Source organism: Botrytis byssoidea (assembly GCF_014898295.1).
Source record: "Botrytis byssoidea strain MUCL 94 chromosome Unknown BBYS_005, whole genome shotgun sequence".
Classification (NCBI taxonomy): domain Eukaryota; kingdom Fungi; phylum Ascomycota; class Leotiomycetes; order Helotiales; family Sclerotiniaceae; genus Botrytis; species Botrytis byssoidea.
Window position 1 is genome coordinate 1826524 of NW_024065846.1, and position 23696 is coordinate 1850219.

General features: G+C 43.5%; 11 protein-coding genes across 11 annotated transcripts; 6 read left to right on the forward strand and 5 right to left on the reverse strand.

The window, feature by feature from the left end:
- Window positions 1-612: 612 nt before the first annotated feature.
- On the reverse strand, window positions 613-3684 carry EAE97_003367 (uncharacterized protein). The gene is made up of 4 exons (XM_038873879.1): window positions 3265-3684; window positions 3085-3209; window positions 1524-3033; window positions 613-1461 (listed from the first exon to the last, which is right to left on the reverse strand). The coding sequence occupies exons 1-4, from the start codon at window positions 3346-3348 to the stop codon at window positions 1258-1260; spliced, it is 1923 nt and encodes a 640-aa protein (XP_038735742.1). The 5' UTR covers window positions 3349-3684; the 3' UTR covers window positions 613-1257.
- Window positions 3685-3899: 215 nt separating this feature from the next.
- Window positions 3900-4986, forward strand: EAE97_003368 (uncharacterized protein; the record flags this gene model as incomplete). The annotated part of the gene is made up of 3 exons (XM_038873880.1): window positions 3900-4243; window positions 4297-4598; window positions 4660-4986. The coding sequence occupies exons 1-3, from the start codon at window positions 4123-4125 to the stop codon at window positions 4984-4986; spliced, it is 750 nt and encodes a 249-aa protein (XP_038735743.1). The 5' UTR covers window positions 3900-4122.
- A 957-nt stretch (window positions 4987-5943) lies between these two features.
- Window positions 5944-6354, forward strand: EAE97_003369 (uncharacterized protein; the record flags this gene model as incomplete). The annotated part of the gene is made up of 1 exon (XM_038873881.1): window positions 5944-6354. One exon carries the CDS (start codon window positions 5944-5946, stop codon window positions 6352-6354), a length of 411 nt encoding a protein of 136 aa, XP_038735744.1.
- Window positions 6355-6486: 132 nt separating this feature from the next.
- Window positions 6487-8930, reverse strand: EAE97_003370 (uncharacterized protein; the record flags this gene model as incomplete). The annotated part of the gene is made up of 7 exons (XM_038873882.1): window positions 6487-7620; window positions 7669-7942; window positions 7999-8138; window positions 8191-8425; window positions 8478-8542; window positions 8598-8825; window positions 8874-8930. The coding sequence occupies 7 exons, from the start codon at window positions 8928-8930 to the stop codon at window positions 6487-6489; spliced, it is 2133 nt and encodes a 710-aa protein (XP_038735745.1).
- A 178-nt stretch (window positions 8931-9108) lies between these two features.
- Window positions 9109-11819, forward strand: EAE97_003371 (uncharacterized protein; the record flags this gene model as incomplete). Its single annotated transcript, XM_038873883.1, has 2 exons — window positions 9109-9664; window positions 9700-11819. 2 exons carry the CDS (start codon window positions 9109-9111, stop codon window positions 11817-11819), a joined length of 2676 nt encoding a protein of 891 aa, XP_038735746.1.
- A 660-nt stretch (window positions 11820-12479) lies between these two features.
- Window positions 12480-13517, forward strand: EAE97_003372 (uncharacterized protein; the record flags this gene model as incomplete). The annotated part of the gene is made up of 1 exon (XM_038873884.1): window positions 12480-13517. One exon carries the CDS (start codon window positions 12480-12482, stop codon window positions 13515-13517), a length of 1038 nt encoding a protein of 345 aa, XP_038735747.1.
- EAE97_003373 (uncharacterized protein) lies at window positions 13047-15503 on the reverse strand. The gene is made up of 4 exons (XM_038873885.1): window positions 15007-15503; window positions 14750-14958; window positions 13846-14701; window positions 13047-13791 (listed from the first exon to the last, which is right to left on the reverse strand). Exons 1-4 carry the CDS (start codon window positions 15379-15381, stop codon window positions 13705-13707), a joined length of 1527 nt encoding a protein of 508 aa, XP_038735748.1. The 5' UTR covers window positions 15382-15503; the 3' UTR covers window positions 13047-13704.
- Window positions 15504-16461: 958 nt separating this feature from the next.
- On the forward strand, window positions 16462-17256 carry EAE97_003374 (uncharacterized protein; the record flags this gene model as incomplete). The annotated part of the gene is made up of 1 exon (XM_038873886.1): window positions 16462-17256. The coding sequence occupies one exon, from the start codon at window positions 16462-16464 to the stop codon at window positions 17254-17256; it is 795 nt and encodes a 264-aa protein (XP_038735749.1).
- Window positions 17257-17728: 472 nt separating this feature from the next.
- EAE97_003375 (uncharacterized protein) lies at window positions 17729-18776 on the forward strand (the record flags this gene model as incomplete). Its single annotated transcript, XM_038873887.1, has 2 exons — window positions 17729-17943; window positions 17996-18776. The coding sequence occupies 2 exons, from the start codon at window positions 17729-17731 to the stop codon at window positions 18774-18776; spliced, it is 996 nt and encodes a 331-aa protein (XP_038735750.1).
- A 131-nt stretch (window positions 18777-18907) lies between these two features.
- EAE97_003376 (uncharacterized protein) lies at window positions 18908-20134 on the reverse strand (the record flags this gene model as incomplete). Its single annotated transcript, XM_038873888.1, has 1 exon — window positions 18908-20134. One exon carries the CDS (start codon window positions 20132-20134, stop codon window positions 18908-18910), a length of 1227 nt encoding a protein of 408 aa, XP_038735751.1.
- An 822-nt stretch (window positions 20135-20956) lies between these two features.
- Window positions 20957-23079, reverse strand: EAE97_003377 (uncharacterized protein; the record flags this gene model as incomplete). Its single annotated transcript, XM_038873889.1, has 6 exons — window positions 20957-20992; window positions 21045-21545; window positions 21598-21822; window positions 21881-22262; window positions 22312-22828; window positions 22893-23079. The coding sequence occupies 6 exons, from the start codon at window positions 23077-23079 to the stop codon at window positions 20957-20959; spliced, it is 1848 nt and encodes a 615-aa protein (XP_038735752.1).
- Window positions 23080-23696: the final 617 nt, after the last annotated feature.

Consider the following 23696-nt stretch of genomic DNA (forward strand, 5'->3'; position numbering starts at 1 on the left):
CTCTCCTCAAAATCTACATCATCACCCTCGAGGTAATCTCAGACTCTCGCCATAAACAGAATTCCACACAATAACACACCCAAGTAACCACAAAACAACCACTACCCCCCTCGCAAATCTACTTCTACATCTCCTCCCCCATACCAAATACACCAACACCTTAAAGATTCCCCTCTGAAACACAGCCCTAATTATCAATTCCACGACCATCATCCCACCGACCCCTACTCCACCTTCACAACCCCACCTCTCAAGTTCCAAGTTTCAACTCCCTCCTCATCCACAAGACCATCCCATGTATAATTTCCCACCCAAGCCACCCTACTCCTCACCTCCTCCCTCCCCATTTCTCTATCCAAACTCCCACAACTGCGAATATCCCCAACTGACAGACAAAATCTCTTCATTTTCAAATTGAACCCTTGTTTTCAGATGAACACTTTCTTCCTACGTGATCCTTCGTGAGAAGCTGGCTATCCAACCGAGTATGCATGTCTATGCTCACAATATGATTGTTGGGTGCTTTAGAGAGCATCTATCAGTGAGTTTTATATTATTAGATAGTTAGTTTAAACTTGAATTCGAACTCATAAGAAGCTGTTTGACTACTAGGTACTTTTAAGTAAACAATCCTGAGCATTTGTTACAAGGAAGAGTTCATATATATATGCCTCAGTCATCTGGGTATCTTAAAGTCTTTATAATTGCTAGATGTGACAAGTTCCCAGTAGAAAGTCCCATTCCTTGCTCCCTCTGACTTGAGAATTATGTGAGCTAAATCTGATCCAATTTTAGATACTACACAATCGAGATTGTTACGGGCGACAGAAGAAAAAGACAAAAAAATACATTAGACCATTCACAGCATTCTCATCAATAGAAGACGTGAATGTGTTAACTGATTTAATTTATAATATGTCGTATATCGCAACAAAATATCTGTCTGATGCTTTGCTTCTCCCTTCTCCCTATCCGGGATATCCTGCGCCATATATGCATGCCTTCGTTAACACCAGAGTCACCGCTCTATCCACCAAGCACCTAAAATTCCTCATTGCCCTGTCGTTTTTTTATTTGATTTGGCCCCCCCTTCGTACACGCCAATAATCCATGCTGCAAACCTCCTTATCAAACCTCTTTCCCTTCTGTCCTGTAGACTTGAATAGTCATCGAGACGTTTTGGCGATTAGAAACCTATTATCACTATCAGAGTATAAGCCTCAAAAGAACAAGACAGTCTAGGGGTAGACTACTTATTCAATCTAGCCTAACTCCGCCAACCCTTTTAGCAAGACGCTCCGCAGGACCATCGTCATCGGACGGCGACTGACGTTTTGGGGGTCGCTCACCAGTCGATTGTAAAATTGCAAGGAAATTTGCCCAGCCAGGGGTTGCTATCAATTGGTATCCGTCTGCTAAATCGTGTTGAGTTGCCACACGGCAGAGAAGTGCCATTTCTTCCTACGAATGATTTTGTTAGTATCATGCTTACGGGTGCGGAATAAGAGAAATTTGGTACGAACTTTGCTTAAAATACCCATACTATAGATGAAGCATAGGAGATGGAAGTCAGACACCGCGAGGACGCCATCAGGCGATTGAGTGAGTTGCCCGCTCTTGTCAAGTCCTAATTGCTTTCCAACGTCCTTGAGATCTTGTTCCTGGCCAAGGACCAAACGATTTTCAATAGTGAAAGAACTCTTAGCCATGAATGCTGGCTTAGGATCACTAGGAAAGCCGTGAGTCAATGTGACGAGTAAATATTCTACAGGGAAAGATGGCTTAGCATTCTCTTGAACGCTTCTACCATACTCGTTAATCTTTCGGAAGAAGACCTCAGGGATGTATCGTGCGCTCGTATCGGAATCATCATCTCCTTCGCTGCGAACGATCATCACAGCAGGATCGGCGGATGGTTCGACAATATCTGCTCGAACCATTTCCACGGCTGAGTTGGAGACTTGATATGCAGATATGGCGATTCCTCCGGTCTCATCGGCTGTCACTACACAGGTAACAAAATTGGACCCAAATTTGCCCGTATCACTCCATTTCGTTGGCTTTGGGTGCTTTGCTTGTAAACGTGCTGCAAATGCGATTTCCAGCGATGATAAATAGTATGAATCAATGTGTCTCTTGCACAAGACAGTGCCATCTCCTACGCCTGAGTCAATGAGATCAGTCCAGATGACACCAACTCTCTCCATGCCACACAATCTCGCAATCTCGTCGATATCCTTTTCGGATTCCCACTCGTTTAATGTGACGCCATCGAGCTCGTCAACTTGTGGCGGTTCGTAAATAGCTTCCACAACAGCCTTGACTCCCAATGGCACCTCTGAATACTCCTCGTAGCGACCATATAAATACCCAAAACGTTGTGCACCCGTCGCCCTCCAAAATTGAAGTAGGTTTTCGATGAGGCTTGCTTGAGCGAATTCAACATGATCCACCATACGGAATGCTTGCGGCTGTAAAGTGATTGCGCTCGGTTGGCACTTAGTACAAATACCCTCGGGCCACTGAGGATGCCCTGACGGGCAGTTTTTCTTCACACGGTAATACGGCTCCGTCAATGGTGGCATAAAGGAACTTCCTAGCTCTGGTTTGTTGGTCGCCGAGTTGATCTTTCGCAGATACGAGTGAAAGGAGAGGTTCTTGATCTTTTTCTCGGCCAGGTATTCCGCATTGAATGGTTCTAATGGCATACAGTAGTCGCACATTCCTTTTTCACCATGTCGACACATCTTTTGATCCTTCTTTCTGGGAATCTTTCCATCTTTCTTGTCTAGCCTATTATCGAGATCGGATTGTTTGACTAACTCCCACGGGTTCTTGATCTTTTCCGATGGCGAAGTTACTTCTTGAGCTGGAACATCGATAGGTATTGATTCTGGTAAAACGACATGTCCATTTAAACGATTTGTTGACGAGGCGAGTTGAGATGGAGGACCAGTCGAGGTGGAAGGGGTAGCATTGCCACTTGAAAGACTATCCAAGAGCTTATAATTTATGAATACCATATCACCATTCCTTCAGTTGGTCAATACAACATTCTAGAGGCTTTACATATACCTGACTTACTTGAGACCAATCTGCGAGACTTTGGCTCTTGCAATTTCTACAAGTGACTTGACCTCACCACCACTCGGCGCATTTGAAAGTGTTAATGTCTTCGGGTCGATGTTCTCAGGTAGGAGTTTTACAAGCTATAGCATATTAGCAGAAGTTCACTACAATACATACAGCATACCTTAGACCAACCTTCTCGCCAAGTTGAGCAAAAGTTTCATTTGCTTCCACAGTAATACGAACTGTTCCATCAGGACCACGAAATCTTAAAAGCATCTTGACCTCTTATCAAGTAGTTTGTTTCTTAAATTTATTCAAATAGGTGAAATGTATCCGAGGTAGGACTATTGTATTAAAGAACAAAAGACAAAAAGTTAAGTATTAAGGGACAAAATCTTTGAGGTTCTTCCTAATTCTTGAGATGTTGAGAAGTTGCGTTGCTTGGGTTGTTTGGATTGTTAATTGTGTAAATTGAAGCTCTTAAGCTCTAAGTAAATAATACTGATCCCACTATCAAGGCTAGGAAGACGACTGTACGTCAGAATTCGGTAGCCTACGGGAAGCAGTTAGGTAGGTAGGAACCATCGAGAACTGCCATGCCACTTACCAAGGTAGGTAATTCACCGCCTTTGTAATCCGAATTATAAGAAATACAAGAAATACAAGAATTGGGTATAAATACTATCAGTATTATATAATAATTACAAGGATGGAATTTGAGTGATTCTCCAAATTAGTTAGATCGGGTTAAATTGATTTAATTGGTTATTCATTTATTAGCGATGAGCCTTGTCTTCTTAGTCAAAAAAAGTGACTTTAAGGTTATTTGTCCTGAAGTGGCAGAATGCGATAGAATAAAGATTAATAAAGGACACACAGCACATAAGAGGAAATCTACTATTTTGATACCTCCAACAATTGCACCGTCTTTGTCGGAAAACTTCAACCACCCTTCCTAGACATTGGCCCTTTTTCGATCCGATATATCCCAAATCTCTGGGAAGGCTCAAAGATTGTTGATTTGTGTTCGACATAGTGACAGCAGCAACCATGTTTAAAGACTTCGATTACGCAACCACCCTCCGTGGTCTAATACTTCCTTTCGCATATGTCGTTGTCCTCGTCGGATCTCTAATAACATTTTCTTCTTTATATAGAAAGCGCATAGCAGGTTAGTTATAATCTGGCTTTAAGGTTATGCGCAAAGTTAACAGGTACCCATAGTTAAATCTGCGACTCTTGCGCCTTGGTTTCCACCACATCTGCAAAGGAACATTTACTTTTCTCTAGCCCATCTTGAGCCAGAAGAGGGGGACGAGAAAACGCCAAAAGTACCAGCGGAGCTTATTCGAGCGGCTTTATTAAGAAGGGCTGTCGAAGATATTTACCGAATTATTCATATTAGAACAGCGAAGCAAGCATGCAGTACCTTATTACAGAGGGGAAGTGTTGGCGATGATCTATGGCAAAGATTCTTGAGAGCAGAGAAAGAAATGGAAGAGGAGCTTAGGGATGTGGTTATGGAGGTAAGCTGAGATTTCTCTCACTAGTAGCTTGGTGAAATTGAATACAGTTAACCATGAATAGGCAAATGGATTGGCACCGAACTGGGGACAGACAATCTTCCAGTCCGCCAACGAAATCTACACGAATAATCAGTTCAGAAAGAGCCTCGATGACATTCAAGCCAGAACCCAATCTGAGAAGGAGTGGTGGGAGAAACGTCGAGCCTCAATCCAGTCAGAATTTATGAAAGAGTTAGATCAAGAAGCAGAAGCCAAGGCATCCAAGGTTACCTCGCCAACCAAGGCCCAGAGTGTCATGAGCGACGAGGATGCCATTCTAGTTCAAGGAGGAGGGCCAGCAGCTAGCGAACAAGGAAGCCCCAACAGGAAGAAGAAGGGAAAGAAATAAAGCGTGTTTTACTAGCTGCTGGGCACTGTACAATGGCATGAATCTTTTCCGCACAAGGCGTTTTTGGTGTCTGGCGTTTTTGCGGCTGTAAGATATTGCATGCATAGGTTACGAGGGGTGTATCAAGATTTGTAGTAACCAGTTCAACTCACTGGTTAGACACGATATAAAATTTAGCACCCAGAGGGCCAGCGGGCCTTTCGATTTTTGTACGCTTTACTTTCAAGCTTTATCAATTTCTTCACATCACATGACTATATGAAGTGGTTCTTACCGCAACATTTGAGTAGTCTCTATAGTGGACATATTCACACTTGGACTTAGGCGTCTTTCTAGTTGCCGCTATTTTAGACTTTTGCATAGACAGGTTCTTTGAGAGAATTCATCATAAACGCCTTGTCAGAACCTTTCACAAAGGCTGTCTCAAGAGTCCTTTAACTCAAGCCTCAAAAATAGATCTCAGATTACAACAACATCAAAGACATGATCCTGCAACAAAGCCCAAGTTGATCTTAAATACAAAGAAATTCTTCAACACAATTAAGTCTCATAATAAGACAAAAACTACAAGAACTTTCCATTCCCCTATTTATCTATTCATCTCTATCGGCATCTGGCATCCGCACAATTTCCTATATTTCGTTTTTTCTATACTTTGACTTTCATCCTAGACTTATATCTTTACGCTGCTGGCAGCTTTGCGAATAATCTTTTTCATCCTTTTGCGAATGTAGTTATCATAGAATTATATACTCTCCCCTCGTCTGATTCATTGCGGAAACATCTTTATATACATTCACAGCTTCACACTGATCACCACCACCAAAACCATCACGCAAACCAGTCGTAACCAATACTGTACGGTAATAAAAACCAAAACATATTAAACATATCAACTCAACTCATCTGATCACCCACAAACCTCAAACCGCATACAAGATATACTACAACTCAACCATGCCAACCATGACCCGTCTCAGCAAAACCAATCCCGAGCTCGCCGCCAAAATATCTCAAATGGCCCTTCCCCTCGCACCACTCGTTCGTCTCACAACAGGTCAAATTCATCCCTCGTTTCCCAAGAAACTTCTGAATTTCTGGCTTCTCACATCCACGGAACTAGACGAGCTCGCGCATTTTTATCATCAGCGCACTCCGTGTCAGTGGACGATGCATTATCCGTGTCCGGTGTATTGGGATGTAAATGCGGATTTGGAGACCAAGAGGAGGAGGCTGGGAAGATTCATTGGGTTGAGAGGGTGTGAAAGTCCGGTTGAGAGTGTCGAGGAAATTGAGAGGAGAGTTAGACAGGAGAGGGTTAGAAGGGCTGAAGAGGAGATGTTTAGGAACAAGAATCAGTGGTATTAGATTTGGGTGCTGATGGACAACTAGATACGTTTTATTTGATGCGTTGAGCATTTGCATTCGAAGATTAATATAATTATATTTGAACTGCATCCTCTATCATTTCTCATATCCTGCCACCTAGTGACCCCAAGTTTACAAACCCTTCCATGCTAATTTCGTCAAGTGATCCGTCTTTTTTCTACTCTGCTTGATCATGCCCAACAATTTCAAATCTGCAAGCCCTCTGTAAAATAACATCAAAGCTTGTCTTTCGCTCTCTTCGCCCTCGTCGTATTCCGGTCCCAGGTTAGCAATAAAGGCAGTCCAGAGATCGAAAATATTAATCAAGTTTCCTGCTTCTAAGAACAGTTTGTATAAAATCGCGGTAGGTGGATGAGACATTAGTGCTCCCTCTTGCGTAGGGTCGCAACATGCACAAGAAAGATAGTCGTGCGGTGAGGACAGGGCCCGTTCGATTGTAAACCGGGGTTTAGGTGTAAAGGCATCTAGATAGGGCAACCTGAGATCGTAGAGCCAAATTTCGGAAACGAATTGATCTTGTAATTTGTCCACATCTACGAAATTCTGTATGGCTTGAATTAAGTGGTCAACGAGCGCTGTGAACTCTTTGTCTTGCTTTGTGAGTACTGATCTATCCTGACTAATTTGGACCTTCTGAGAAATGATTGTAGTGCGGAGTGCTTTGTTGTAACTGCTGCGGATAGACTTTCCTGTATCCGAGCCTGCGAGTGATGAAGCGTCTTTCATGATACTCGCGATTTCTGAATAGAATTCCGGTTCCATATCCGACCATGATTCGAGATTCAGCTCAGTGCTTCCACTCTCTACAGCTTCTTTGAGTGAGGTAATGATCCCTAGAAAATCATCGAGACTTGCGCGTTTAATTGAATCCACAATCGAACGCACAATTTCAGAGTTCTTTAATGAACCAGTTGATGCTTTAATATAGAGATCGATCTTCTCTGGTACTTCGACTGCCAAAGTAACTAGAATATGCATGATTCTGAGGATCTTCTGCACTGCACAATCTTTGCCTTTGATAGAACTTTCTACCTCTTGTAGAAGGAGCTCATCATCGTTAATCAACCCCATGGCCCGGTCTAATTCGCCTTGATCTACAAGCCTTTCAGTATATTTTTGAAATGATGGAAACATTCTAATAGCTTCAAAATGCTCTATTTGTAAAAGGGGTCCCAATTCAAGTTCGTCTGCGAGGCCCAGGAATATGCTCAAAGGGTTGGCATAGAAATGACACATGTACGCATACTAACCATGTAAGTAAACATTTGCCTAAAAATTCAAGAGAAGAAATACCTTTAAAGCCCCAATAAAAGCTTGTACACTCTGAACATGATCATTTTGACGTTCCATAAGACTCGATAGAATGCCTGGTCCCAGTCTTATCGGAGCATCTGATCCAGCGATAACTTCTAAGAATATATTTTCAAGGATGGAGCTTGTTTGCTCCACATCGAATTGTGCTCCATGTAAAGATCGAGCAGCGACACGAGAAAGGCGTTCTTGGAATAACTCGACGGATGTAGCAATTCCAAACAACAGAAAAAATGGGATGCGATCTCGCCAGGAGCTGAGGGCTTAAGTATTAGAAAGTAGATAGGAGAAGGAACAGATATATCAACTTACCTGAACAAGGATATTGCGTCTCCAAGCAGACTAGAGTCAAATGCTTCACTATCCTGAAATGATACAATCACTTTATCACACCCGTGGGCTTTAACATAACCATGAATGATTTCCAAATCATAGTTCAGAAGTTTACGACCCTAGAGAATCAGCAAGACTATATCAGGTGAGTGTTTGGAAATTTTGACTCACATCTTGCTCAAGGAAATTGTCATTCTCGTCTTCGCCATTTGACTTTTGATGAGTAACATCTCTAATAAGCTTTTTAAGCAGTACCTTTAAGTTTGACGATTCTCCGGATCTAAGAGTGACAACAGGACCATTAAACTCGTTGGAAAGTCTTGTTGAAAGTTGTTCAAAAAGCAAGCCTTGAGACGTGATATTTGGCCCAGTTACAATAAAGCCTGCTGGGACCTTGCCTATGCTCCTTTGAGTATCTATCAGACTCCATCTCACTAATTATACCAGATTATGCATACCTTTCATTTTCTACAAAGGATGTGACCTCTGACAAAGTGCCCTCATTTGCTTTATTCAGGATTGACTATCATGGTATTAGCCAGCTATAATGTTGAAATCGTATAGTTTAGGATACATGCCTGGATTTTTGTTTCTGTTTCCGGCCAATACTTGTTAAATAAGTTTAAACGTAGATTTGAAAGTTCATGAGACTCCTTCTCATCAAACAATGGTGCAAGTTTGAAAGGCTCTACATCGCCACTGATATCAGGGGCTTTTGTTGCCGTCTTTCCTACCTTCCTACGCTTCTTAGGTCGCTGAAGTAGGTCTTCTGAAGGTATAGAGGTAGGAGTAAATACATAGGCCGCCTATTGAAGATTAATTCGGTGCAGAGTAGAATTTAGAATACAACTTACCTGATGCTCTGTTCCATCAAATCCAGTAATACTATTATTATCCCCGTTTATAGACATTTTTAATTGATATCAATCGATTGAAAAAGAAAGGGGTACGCGTGAGATTTCGACGTGGTCGTCATTTGTTGTCGCGAATGGGAAGCGAAGTCATGCTGCGCAGTGCGCATCATAGCTTATCAAAAAAAAGTTTCCCGCACCTCAACTTTTTTTATTGGACCCATCAACATCAATACTTATGCCGCCGCCACCCACCAATTTCACTTCTAGTATTCGTGGTTTCGTATGCAAGTCATGCCGAACAAAACTACAGATCCCCCCGCGAGCACCATGGCTTTCAAGACATTTTACGGCACAAAAAGCCCCGCTGAGGTCGATAGATAGAGGGGGAAAAGTGCCACCACTTGCCTCGAAGACGGAAACGCAACAACTTGAGCAGACTGATGAGCCCTTTTACAAATACTATGACGAGACTCCGGATGGTGTTCGAACAGAAGCGCAGGCTGACCCTGAAGAGGAGGAATTGCTGGAAGGTCTTCAAGAGGCAGTTCGAGAAATAAAAGAAGATATTGGGGAAGTTTCGGCGGAAGAACTTGAGGAGGTTAACGAAGATGAAGAACCAAGCCTCCATATGGAAGAATGGGAAGATGCAATGGATGCAAAGATAGAACGCCTGCAAGCCGAGGTGGATAGACTAGAAGGCATTACCAACAAGCCAGGCCCTATGTCGGAAGAAGACCGGCAACAGATACGGAACTACTTCTTAAAGTCTGTCGAGGAAGGCAAGTCTCAATGTACTGATTCATAGTACGCCTGCTAATTGTCGTAGATGAAGCTGAGACTTCCACAGAGCTATCTCCACCTCCGACTTCTTCCACAACACAACAGTTTCTCGCCCCAGAAACAAAGTCAAATTCAATCACCAATCCAAAATCGAACTCAAATTCTATCTTAATTCCAGAAAAGTCATACCCTGTCTCAGCCCGACCTCATTTAAAAGTTTTGAATAGCACGTTGCAGAAAATTGATCATCATTATGGTCGTAGCAATTTTCAAATGAATGAAAACCTGATGCATAAGTTATGGAAGCAGTACATTTTATGCCGAAAAACTATATTGTCAGATCCTGGTGAAGTTTCCCCAGAAACGTGGAAACTTCTTTGGGGTTATATTTCATTGCCAGACCCGACGAATTTGGACCGCATGGCGCATGTGAGACGACTCGGATTAGATATGCAGAAAGCGGGTTTACATCTCGGAGGGCCTACATTATTGTTATACATCGAAGCTGTCTTTGTCGAAGGGGATCCAAGGACCGCAATTGATCTATGGAAATCCGCTTGGCAGACTTTTTCTAAAGATGAGAGTCTTCTAGACCAATATTTGGAGCTTGGTACTCGGATGTTTGCCGAGAATGGCAATATTGATGAAGCCAGAAAGGCAGCATCGATTGTCATACAAAGATCAAACAATCCCCTCAGCGCCCGTATTCTTATTCACACAATACAAGGTTGCTTGGCCTCAACGATCAAAAATCGTACGCTCGAAGCTTGGAATGTCTACCTTGACTTTCGGAAACACATGAAATCGAATATGGAGATGGAGGATTATGATGTGATCAGTGGGCTTTTCATGCGAGCTGGTAAACATCATGAAGCATTGGCAGTCTTTAAAGATATGATGCTCTCGAAAGATCCTACCGCTTTGCGGTATGACTCGTTAACAACACGAGATTATGAAGAATTTCCATCCATGCTGAACAATAAGTATTTTTTTGGAAAATGGATGAAGAAATTGATTGGCAATGGCGACCTTGACGAAGCCAGCAGAGTACTTGATTTAATGCGAGATTTCGGGATCTGCCCTGATGCCAAATTCACAAATGGGCTTATGGGTGCCTGGTTCCGTACGGGCAAATTAAAGAACCGAAAACTGGCTGAGGAAATGGGCTGGTCTATGATTGCAGCAAGACTTGATTTCGTTAAGGCTCGAGATCAAGGGGTTAAGGTGTTGCTGCCCCCCCTGACTGCTGTAAAGGGGACAAACAAGCGAGAGTACAAACTTGCCAGCTTCAACCTACATCCCCCTGCAACAATCGAAACATTTGCAATTCTTATGGACCACTATGTGAAAGGGCAGAAACATGAACAACTTTTGGACCTTTACACAACGTTAGGAAAAGCAAAAATTCCAGCAAATACCTACTTCATGAACACAGCAATCAAAGCTGAATCCAAGTCCTCTTTGGACACGAAAGAGATGTACTATACCTTCGTCAGCGACGGAGTGAAGCCTAACATTGAGACCTTTTCGCAATTGTGGCATAGTCTAAAGCAAAGGAATATGCAAAGACATAGACGCCATACATTTTTTACCCCCGCAGAACTGTTCGCAGAGATGATGAGATGGCGACATGAGTTGAAAGCAGAGCTCAGAAAAGATGATCTACCGAAGGACCTTTATAACTCAATCATATTGAACTTTGGGTTGGTAGACGACCAACCAGGAACTGCAGTGGCCTTGCGTGCTATGCAAAAGTATTTTGGAACATACCCTACGGATGATACCGCACGCAACATTGTTTTACAAATAACAGCAATTGGCGCTACGACTGGACCCGCACTAAGACGTCTCAACATTAATAAGGGTACAAAGGAGAGAGTGCGACAAGTCACGAAAGTTCTAGCAATGCTCCAATCGCAAAGAATTGAGGCTTTAGCGGAGTTGGGAATAGTTTATGATGACTTGCGAGAGCAAGCAAAATCAGAGGAGGCATTGACGATATTGTCAGACCTTTTACGTATCGTTGCACTGCAGGTGAACGGTGGTCAAGAAGGACGAATGGACATCGTCAAATCATCCCAAACGGCGGCGAAGATGATGGGTGTTCCTGATTGCGTTCCTTGGATGGTGTACAACACAGCAGATGAGGAATTGCTGGATGTGTAAAGTAGAGCAGACATTCTCCAATACTTGTAGATTAACATACAAATACCCAATGATTTAATTTGTAGAAGCCAATCACTTGGTTGCTTTGCACTATCTCCCCTAGTGAATGGAAATATTAGGTGTGTGGAGATGATCGTTGGTGGTGACTTGCTTTAATGTCTCTCTCCATAAATGCTGTGAATGAATGATTTAAACTAATCAATGTCATATAAGAGCAAACCACAAAGAATACATCGTCTGAACTATCCACGACAGCCTCATCATTAGTGAATTTAAAGAAACCCTGAGGGTCAGCACTTAAGCTATACCTCGGCATTTATTTCATTGGTCAATTTCGAGATTTTGCCCAAGGCGGTGACATGAATTTTGGTGTGTAAAATCAGTAGCCTCGAGACATCATCACAGCCTCTCCCAGAATCTCCCCAAACGCCCCTCACCGTCACACCTCAGTTGTTGCTTCCCAACCCCCGGGACAATTTTTTCTATAATCGCGCAAACTCCCTCTTTCCAGATCTGCAATCCAATTTATAAATTTCCCAAAAGCCCCAAATTCGGTTTTGCGGACAGACGTGCAACAAAACTTTTTTGAAAGCTGAGGAGTATATTCGATTGGTTGTTTTTCTACGAAGCATAACAATCATATTTATTCTCTCATCCATCATGACGGTAGAGGATCAAAAGGCCGCAGAAGCTTCAAATGAAGCTACGCAAGAGGAAGAAGAAGAAGGCGAGGAGGATGATTATATGAACATGATAATTTCCGAGCCCGTCAAACCACGAGAGAAGGAAACATACAGCCAACGCCGACAGCGCATACAGCGAGAATCGGAAGCGCGATCGCGCACGAAGTCAAAAGCTGAGATAGCGGCTGAGGAAAATGCTGCGAGGGAAGACGCGTTGTCGAAATCGATGTTGGAGGCCCCGGAGAATGCGAATAGTAAGGGATTGAAGATGATGGCGAAGATGGGGTTTAAGCCTGGAGTTGCGCTGGGGGCGAAGGATAATGTCGGGGCGAGGTTGGAACCGGTGGGAGTGACGTTCAAAGAAGGGAAGGGAGGAATCGGGTTGGATGAAGAGAAGAAGAGGAAGTTTAGGGAGGAGGTGGAACGGGATGGGAAGAGGGTCAAGGCTGAGGAGGGGGAGTATAGGGAGAGGGTTAGGAAAGAGAGGGAGAATGCGAGATTGGAAGGGATGGTAGGCGCAGCGATGCGGGTTGCGGAGAGGATGCACGGGGAAAGAGAGGAGGAGGAATTGCAGAATGCAATTGATAACGTGAGCGAAGGATCTGGGGAAACTAAAGACGAACTAAAACGCAAAATATCGACCAAACCGTTGAAGCAGATCAACATTTTATGGAGGGGATTAGTTCGGAAGCGCGAAGAAAAGGAAAGGGATAGAAGGATGAGATATGATCTCCAACAAAGCTTATCACGTTTACCGACTTACGATGATGCGGACGAAGACAAGGATGACAAGAGAGCACTCGGAAAGGATAGGATCCAGCATACTCTCGTAGAGGATTTGGAAGAAGAGGACCCTGAGCTTGATGCTTTCAATCTACTGGAACCAGCTGAGAGACTACAAAAGATCGTTGAACACTTGAGGTCGCAGTACAACTATTGCTTCTTCTGCAAATACACATATCCTGACGATTCCATGGATGGCTGTCCAGGTTTAACGGAGGAAGATCATGATTAGCGATCATCAATTTACATCATGAAATTTTTCATTGTAGTATAATACCCATTATCAATTCGTTCTGATCATTAACTCGAAGCCATTATACCTTGAATCCCTGCACAGTGCTTATGATGAGAGGAGCTCATGGGTATCAATTGTCTTTTAACTGTGCAACCGTTTATTTTTTATAGACCTATCTAATCCCTTATGACTTGTCTAGTCTGACAGCTGGATTTCTCTCGATGAAATTCAAATCAACCTTGTGACCTAACAATTCTCTGATATTGTTCACCTAAAAGACGGATTAGATTGATTTCATGATCCATGAGTGTGGGAGAAATCTTACCTTATATTTAATCATAGTTGGACGCTCCAAACTTAATCCCCAACCAAAGACCTTCATATCTTTTGGTAAGCCCATTGCCTCCAACATTTCTGGCCTGAACATTCCACTGTTTCCGATTTCGACCAGTTTGCCGAGACCCTTGTGGTAGCTGAAAATCTCCATACTTGGCTCGGTGTAAGGATTATAAGCTGGCTTGAAACGCAAATCTTCCAGACCCATCTTGTTGAAGAAGACCTCCATGAATTCCATAAGACCTCCCAGGGACAATCCATAATCTGCAATAACACCCTCAACTTGGTGAAACTCAGCAAGATGGGTAGCATCAACAGTCTCATTACGGAACACACGATCAATAGAGAAGTATCTTGCTGGTGGTGGCCGTCCATCGGGACCTTTTTGTTGGGCTAATTTGTGTAGCATTGCTGTCGAGGTCGCAGTCGTGTGTGTTCTAAGAACTAGTCGTAAAGATTCATCCGCAGCCCAAGGATATCTATAACCAATTGATCCATATTTTCCATCCTGGTGAACTTCTTGTACATTCTTCCACAATGCCTCATAGTCAGCTTTATCCTCCCCATCCACTGCACGTGGTTTATCTGCAGTTTTAGGATCCGAAATATAGAAAGTGTCTTGTAAATCTCTCGCAGGATGTTGTTGTGGGACAAAGAGAGCGTCGAAGTTCCAGAAGCCAGTTTCGACGAAGTTATTGGTAGGCATTTCCTCGAAACCCATTTCGAAGAAGATTTGGCGGAATTCATGTCGTACTTTGTTTAAAGGATGTAATGCACCAGAGTTCTGGTCTGCTCCAAGTGATTTGAAGTTATATGGTTTGAAAGCGGCCGTTTTCCAGGCACCCCTAGACATGTGAGTACTTATTATAACTCAAAGTGTCGCTGGAACCTACGATGCAAGCATGTCTGCTGTCAGATCTGTCTCTTCCTTAACCATTTCCAAGGCGAATTTGGGTCCTTTCGAGATCTTATAACTAGTAACCTTCTGCATCTTTACCAGCTTACGTTTCTTGAGCTCTGTGATAACTTTTGGATCTGGATGCGCACGAGTCTTTTGGATAATTTGGAGCTGTTCTCGAGTTGTGTCCTGGATAGAATCGGTCTGCAAGACTTAGAACGAACTCTGTAGAATTGGAGAAAAATAACTCACTGATGCTACCAGCTTTCCATCTTTACCTTTCGCAATCCATTTCGACTTGAATGCTTTACCTTGACCAACCTTGACAACGTTCTTATCTCCCACAGCAGCTTCTAATTCAGAAACTGTGAGTCCATCCATTGCCTTTTGCAGAGCCTCAAAAACTCGAGCCTCATGACTACCATTGTTGGCAATTTCTTCAGCCTCTGCTTCCAGTATAACTTCTTCGCGATCTATCGTTTCGTATGTGATCATAGACCTGGAGCCAAGTCTGTCCAAAGCACCTTTGACGTCGGTGGACTTTTGAGAAGGGAATGCTTCCGAGGAAAGGATATTGTCATTTTTGGAGAGAGCCTGAAGAATCTCGGACGGTAGATCGGACGCCATTTTTGGAGGAATTACAATACAAGTTCGTTGTTACAATAGTAATAAATGTTAGAGGTGACTCAAACCCAATAATTTTGAAGGTTCAGGTGTGGTGATGCCTTAAAAATAATTAAGGCATTAGGAGGGGTTTTTATCCGACCCCTCACTCCCTCACCCCCTCACTCTCTTACTCTCTTACTCTCTTACTCCCTCTTTCTTCACTCATCACCAATGCTTCTTCAAGCAGAGGTAGATAGATATCTACTGGGTACTGGATACTCATTGTTGTATGCTGGAATGAATTGCTTTTTCAGAATATACTGATTATCAATGTCTCAATTCATATGTTCATTTGACAATTATTCAGTTGCTTTTTGATATGAAAATCGTACCACCCTCAAACAAAAAAGAAAATCCTTTATTAAATTAGATCCTCATTTTATCCGCCCAATTTACTCAAGGTAGGTTTCTTTTTCAAAAACATCAACACTTTGAAATGAATCGTTTTCAATTTATGAAAAGGACGCATGACATTGTAGCGCTTTTGACTTTTTGGCATCTTTATCTTTAGCATTTTGGTGGATTTGCAGTCATTTGTTGTCCGGCTACTTCCGCGTCAAGGAGACATGCCCAGTCTGCCAGGGCACTCTGACGCTTACATTGGTACTATTTTTGTCCCACCAGATTCGAGAATAAAACGAATATACCCAAGATTGGTGTGGGGGACTCCAATGTTACCAAAAATGTTTCTTCATCACATCACATCACCGCATCTCGTATCGGTAAAGAGGTCCCAGCGGTATTTATGGTATACTTTGTGAGTACAGTACAACCATGTACAAGGATCTCGCCCCTCCTCGCATTGCGAAACGCCAACAGCTGTAAGGTTTGGTCCATTTATATATATCCCGTCTACTACTTGAATGTATGCCATTTCCTATACTCGTTTGCCTTTAGCTATCTCATGATACCAATTGCCGTTCCTTGGCCCCGAGCCAAGTATTGAGAGACAATAGCCACAAGTGTCACTAATAGCCACGAGATCTCTACTACATTACCACTTTAACAGAACTTACACTTTACTCATCTCCTGGCACCAAGATGTGTTTAGAAATGACTTGCTGCGCCGATAAAGCACCATCTTCAACTGAATTTTCTACGTCCTTCCACTTATTCGCAAAGTTACCCACTGAACTTCGTCTCCAAATCTGGAACTATGCCATCTTACTCACCTCGCCATATATTGGGCTATCATGGTCCCCATCAGAAAATCGATTCATTTCTGATCGGAAGCCTCCTCCAATACTTCATACCTCAAGCGAGTCTCGTTCAATATCACTTGCTTATTGGACTTTCTCGTCCCCCATCTTCTCCCACACCTGCATCAATTATGATCGAGACTTCTTGTGCTTCAACTGGCCATCAATGGGAAGCATCCCAGGTCGACTGGGTGGAAAGATCACGGATGAAGAATGCAGGAGGATAAAAAAGATTCTCATACACGAGCATTACCTGATTCCGCACGTGTTTGATAATCTGCGAGAATTCAAGAGGTTCGAAGGATTGGAAGAATTGGCCATTGCTTGCCATCATGATGATATAGTTGGCATGAGGAGGTACGGATATATGTTTGCGCAAATGTGTTTTGACAAGGTAGACGAAGTTGAGCATGGCTGGCCGACACATTGGCCAAAACTAGTTTGTTCAGCAAAAGCCATGGGCCAGTGTTCTAAACATTGGTGGTTCGATAGATGGAATGACAGGGCGATGTCCAGATCAGATCGAAATTGGCAAGATCAAATGGCGATGCTTGTTAGGGTCACAGCTAGAAATGATATCGATCCCGAAGTTTTTCACTACAATTCGCAATTCCTACGTCTCGTTTTGGGAACATAGGAAAAGGATTGCATTGTCCAATTTTCTGTGGTCGGAATGAATTGACATTGCACTGCAGCACAAAAATCAAAACATGAATATAATTTATACAGTTATCGTCTTGCACTGATTTTCAATGATCACCAGTATGTAAAGAATAGAATGAAGAGGTACGGTACAACTCATCTCTTCTGAACGATTGAACGAGTTTGAAAGGTTTAAATCTTACCAGAACATTGGAGCCTGCCGAATCCATTACAATTCCGCTTATGTAAGTAAAACTAAACAACCCTGCAATGTCCAATCCGTTCTGTCGCCTATTCCATCCTGTTGCGCATCAACAGCTTCAAAAGCTTTTGATAATCGGACCAGTGAACTATCAGAGCTGCAAGTCTTACTTGCCCTCGATTTTTCACGTTCAAAAAGATGTGAACTTCCAAATCTCCGACCATCCACACAAATCATCTCAAATCATCAATGACTCCTGAAAGCAATGAACAATGATTCCACATCAGTATCGGGCCCATCGGCAACCCCTCCCAATGGCAGAAGTGGGCCATGGAGCCGGCGACGTCGACATCGTTCCAGCACTCCTGCTCAAAAAAGAGCGTACGAACAAATGAGAAAGAAGTATGAGTTAGCAAGCTCCTTGATGGCAAACCTCGACTTTGCGGTTTACTGCCAATTATGCGTGTTATATTACATGGAGTAAATAGCTCTCCCCAGTCTTCTTGATATACTCAAGCTAACATATTCAAAGCTGCTCATTCTTCCAACTATTCATACGTGCCCTCACTCAATTTATTATCCTTACGCCAAAGCCAAAAAATGTTAGACAGCCGCCTCAAAGTTCTTCATGGGTCATAATGCTATTGGGCACGAATATTCTTTGCATACTTTTACACATTTTCCTTGCGCCATCGAGGTCTACAGAGGAGATGAGAGGATATCTCCATGGAGGAATTATAATCGATCTCATTGGTCAAAAAGGACCTTCATCGAAGCTGAAATTGGTAGTCCTGGATTTACTTGTATTGATTTTACAAGCCATATTATTCACAGTTCATCTGGATAGAGAGAAGCTTGACAAGTTTCTAACGGCCTATGGAAATAAAACCACCGATGGGCAAACACCACTCCCCACACAAGATTATGATGCAGAGGAACGAGGCGTATTGAGGGATCCTGTTGCCGGGTTGGAGGACATTGAAATGCAGTCGCTGGGTCCCACAAGAGCTGCCGCCCGCTCGCGGACTCAAGAATTTACTACAGAAGAAAATGAGCAAGATGAACGAGAAGAGTTGCTAGCTGAGCTGGCGAATAGAGAATCGGATGATGGGCCTTTGGATATCTTTTGGTCAGGGACAGCCGTTATAGGGGAATTCAGTGTTTTGAATACCCTTCGCAGTCAGTTGGCTCTCTCAGGGGCCGCTTCTGGCTCGTTACGAGCAAACTCTTTGTCTGCTAATGTCGCTGAGCTTACGGCAAGGAATCCGAGGCTTGATTTTATTGCTCGAAGATTTCAGCGTAGCTTGCAATGAACCACTAAAAGATGCACAAAAGGAGGTTCCACATAACCTTTTAAGAAGTCAGCGTAACTTGCACATACTACTATATATGGTAAATATTTGTTATGAAATTGGATAAACAGGTGATTATTGGCTTTATTATGCTACTGTACGCCTCTGCCAACATTTCCCACCCCCGTGCCCTTAACGCTCACTATGATATCCTCGCTTTCGTCTTCGTCTACATCTCGTAAACCCCAACTGCTTGCCCCAAACTTTTTTAGATCTCTTCCTAGTGTTATTAGGTCCTCTGAGGCTATTATTTCTCGTCCTAGTCTCAATCTGCCGATATCCTCTGAACCCATCGCCATCATTGTCAGTACTGTGGGTGCTCCAGCCTTCGTCACACACCCTCCCTGTGATATAATTTCTAGCAATTGATATGCACACTGCTTTCCAATATCTTCGGGTGCGATACCTCCTGCGCTCGGAGAGACCACATCTGCCGTATATATTACACCCGCAGAACTGGTCTCCGCAATCAATGCCAGCCCAAAACCTACTCCTGTCCTCTTTTTCGCGCTTGGATTCGTTTTGTCCTTTGCTGATACTAGTGGCGCTTGATCGTACTGTGTCGCAATATGAATATCTCCCACCAATGGATTCAAAATTCCTCTAGCCTCGTGTATCATTCTCGCGTTATGACTGTTGCTCACACCTGTCGCATATGCCACTCCTCTTATCCTCCTCACCCTTCCAGGACTCCTGTTCAAATGCAAAGTTTTCGGTAGCGCCTTGATCTGGCTCCCAAACCGTAACTCCACTACCCCTCCACCACCCTTGCCTCCCGCTCCCGGACAACTTCTCTGTAAAACTCTGATTTCTAATTTGCTGGCCATGATTCCGAATGGTTCGTAAAGTGGTAGAATGGCCGTTCTGACACTATCCACTGATATATCTCCTGCTTCTGTTGCACTTGTAATGACTCCTTCTCCCTCAAACCTTACATTCACGGCCTTCTTTGCAAAAGGCGCAAGCATACATAAAGGCAGCAAGAAATAACTAACTCCCCGAGTATTATTCGCCGGCAAGTGGCATTTTATCACTCCATCCACATCTGCACCCAATCCATCAATCGATCCGGCTATAACACCTGGATTGTAGACTAGCGTTGTACCGGTGTAAGATATTTGTACAGACGATCCATTGCTGACGGATTCTAGGAGGCGCAAGAAGGATACTTCGTGAGGTGCAAGACCCGGATTGGTAGGTGAGGAGCTTCGGATCTGTGAGATATGAATTGGACGACCTGTTAAAGCAGAGAGAACGAGTCGGTGGCTCAGGGACTTGTGGGTTGTAAAGCGAAGAATTTCGGGGGTAGGGGCGGACATTGTATATTGTGTATGAGGTTTTTGTTAATTCAGATCGACGAAATTTATTTTTGCGATAAATAATTCTGCCAGCAGTGGCTCCTGATAAGGAGGCGGTGAATTTCGCACTTCCTATGCTTATTCCTCATACATTCATTTACTACTTTATCTCGATTTGCTCATTCTTATTAATTTGACGTGCCAATCCATGTATAGCAATAGTGCAGAAGCGTTCATTCAGGCTTTAAAAGCAATCAGGAGCTTTTTTGTGTCTTCATGACAGAGAATGTGAGATCAAAACGGGGATTCGATGTATAACCTTACGATATCACATTCACGAACGCGCAAGTTCTCTGTGATCTATTGAGATCTAATCAGAGAACGGTCAAGTACTTTGAGAATTGCCATTGTTGTTTTCATATCTTAATTGTGATTTTGGGCCAATTTTCTAACGTAAATTGAAGAAAACCTTAATGTCAAAGAAGAAAAGTGAGCGTTCATCCGTGCCAACTTGAAAATCCGCAGTCAACTCCCCACGCATCCGCCATAACGTGCTTTTCAGAAAAGGAAATTTGTACAAGGGTGATCTGTGGCATTCTGAAAAGCCAGGGGTTAAAAGAAATAACAATCCGATAGCTCTTAATGTTACAATGGGAACCCGCAAAGCAAAAGCAAAACTATCAACCTCAAGTCGGGACGACGATGCCTGAAAAGACGACGACTGGAGACCTAGAGGGGGCCAATTCTGCTCATTAACCGATCTTGGTGTTGATCGCACACGCTGGCCGCAAATTGTTTGGCCTAAGCTGGTGTATTTTTCGCTTTCCCCAGAGGGAAATTAATTCATGCTTCTGATTCAACAGCTGGTGCTTCCGCTTCCTAATATTCTGTCAATACTTGTTGTCTTAATTGCTCTTTAAGGGAGCTTTACCTCTGGAGATTCTTCTGTGACAGGCGCAGGCTCATCATTGCTGACAACCTCATCTTTAGGCAGCGCGGTAAGTGGCGTGTCGAGAGCAGGTGATTTCTCCTCCGTCTTTGACTCATCGGTTTGGGTGATGCCATTTGCTGCCACGCTGTCGGATTTTGGCTCGTCTTTCTCCTTACTATCATCCCTGGTGCCCTTGGCAGGGGCCTCAGTGGTAGCTGGTGCGACCTGTTCACTGGCGAGAAGTCTGTTCCATTTATCAAGTAAGCTCTGAGACCTTGATTTGAATTGAAATTCTTCTTCTTTGGGAATGACAGGTAGCTTCAAAATAGCCTTGAGAACTTTGTTTATTTTGGTTCGTCTGATGATGCTAACCTCGAGATCGGCATAACCTTCGAGTTTGTTCACATACTCGGACATTTGTTGCATCTCGTCTGCCTTGGGCTCTTGGTCTTTAGTCAGAAGGCCTTTTTGAAGTTTGTGCCTTAAGAACAGGATCTCTTTCTAGAAGAATTGTTAGACACAATCACTAAGTTGTTGAAGGAAGTCAACAAACCTCTTTCTTGACCCTTTTCTCTTCTGGGGTGAGTTCTGGTTCAGGAGGAGCGACAGGGGCGGCATCTTTGGTTTTCGCAGCAGCCTTCTTTGTCTTGCTCTTATCCTTTGCGGATTTGGGTTCCTTTGCTTCTTTAGCAGGCTTTGGAGTAGATGTACCATTCGCAGCCTTTGGGGTATTGTTTAACTTGATACGAGGCTTCTTTGGGGCGGTATCAGGCTGCTGCTGGGTTATTATGTTAGTCTTGATAATAGTCAAAATTCATACTTGAATGGTAACATACAGTATCATCATCGGGAACCTGTGAAGGGTTTTTGCGCTTCTTCTGAGTTGATTTTGGTACTTCGACCTCCTCGTCATCAGGGATAGCACTGACATCCATCATCTCTGTGTCTCCATTGTTATCCGATTTAGGAGCAGCTTTCTTTGGCGTCTTTTCTTTCTTCTCTTTCTTTGCCTTCTTGGCTGCCTTTGCAGCCTCTTTGGCTTCCTCGTCCGCTCTCTTCTGCTCCATGAACTCTGTCAACACAGTTTTGAAGTAATCCAAATCGTTTTTTTCGGCGGCAAGTTGATGCGCAGCGTATAAATCTTTGCGCATATTATTGGGAACGTCCCCGACTGTATCTAGATCGAGATCAAGAAGATCGTAATTTGGTATCCAGCCACTAAATTGATCAGTAAGATTCATCTCAAGGAGTTTTGCTAGGCACTTACAATTCATTCGTAAAAAGATACATAACAGGGAAAGTTCTGTCTTTAGCTTTAGAACCGCCATCTTCGTAATCGCTTCTGTAGGTACCATCTGCTCTCATTGCTGTGACTGGGCGAGATTTGATGAGGGTGCTGGGAAGCATGTCCTCGTCGCAGACAATTGCAGGCCACAGAGGATATCCCTTCAATCGCACGTAGAAGTAATCGCCGGGCTTCGCATCCGTATGCGTCAACTTCGCCTTGGATTGCTTTTTGTTCAACTTTTTCTTGTGTTCTGGCACACCAGACTTGCGTCGGCCCTTTGACTTGCTGGCTGAAGCTGGTGTGCTGGCGTCAGCATCTACTAACTCTGCAGACTCATCCGCTGCTGGAGCCCCATCATCTGATTGTTCTTCGCCCTTCAATTCTGCATCGTCGCCATCTGCGGGGGTGGACGCGGATGGCGCCTCCTGCACTGAGCGATCGGGAATTGTTTGTTCGTCCATTTTCTCTGATTTAGCTTCGGCGTTGCTACTCTTAACTAAAGAAATAAGATTAGCAAAAGAAAAGTGATAGGAATTGAGACAAGAGAAAAGCAATTGTACCTTCTTCCGTCGCGCTCGTGCCGAAAGTCGCGACTGGATCCTCGGAAACAGCTTCATCCTCAGCACCATTGCTACCGTTGGCGCCTTCCGACACATCGACTTGGGGCTCTACGACAGCATCTGGAGCTGAAGTGCCTGGGGACTGAGGGGGCACCACCTCATCTCGCGTGCTTGCCTCATCCGCCATTGTCGCGACACAGCTTCAAAAAAGTTCAATGATATATGTAAGGCGTATTGGTAGGATAGTTATTGACGCGTAAGGGATGTATGAGATGATTAAGATAATCGCGGATAAATGATCTGATGAAGGTGATAACTTTTTGTTGCTGCTTGGGAAGAAGGAATTCTGGAAATCAAAATGTCGCTTGAAAAGAAGTTACGCCTGCGCGCTAGTGAGGCAATAGTCACGTGGTGATGTGGTGGATTCTGTACACAATACACTCTCGACTACCCCCAGCCTCCCGGATATTAGTCGGAGAGGGTGACGCGAAAAGTGAGTTCCAGATAATAACAGTACAGTAACAAAGCTGTACTAACTTGTAATTGAATATGACATTCAATGTCAATAGTGAAAAGGTATTGTTGAAGAGAAAGAGATGATAACAGAGAATTTTTTGACACAATAAAACAAAAAAGGATTGAAAAAAAAAGTGATCAATAAGACATCATTGACAGAACCTTCTGTCGTGTCATGATCAACACACGAGTAAGAATCCGCCCACTGTTGGGCCACCTTCTGACGTAGCCAATCACTTTGCGAGCGGCGTCCGTGGCACAGGCAGCACAGTCACAAATAGCGAACAA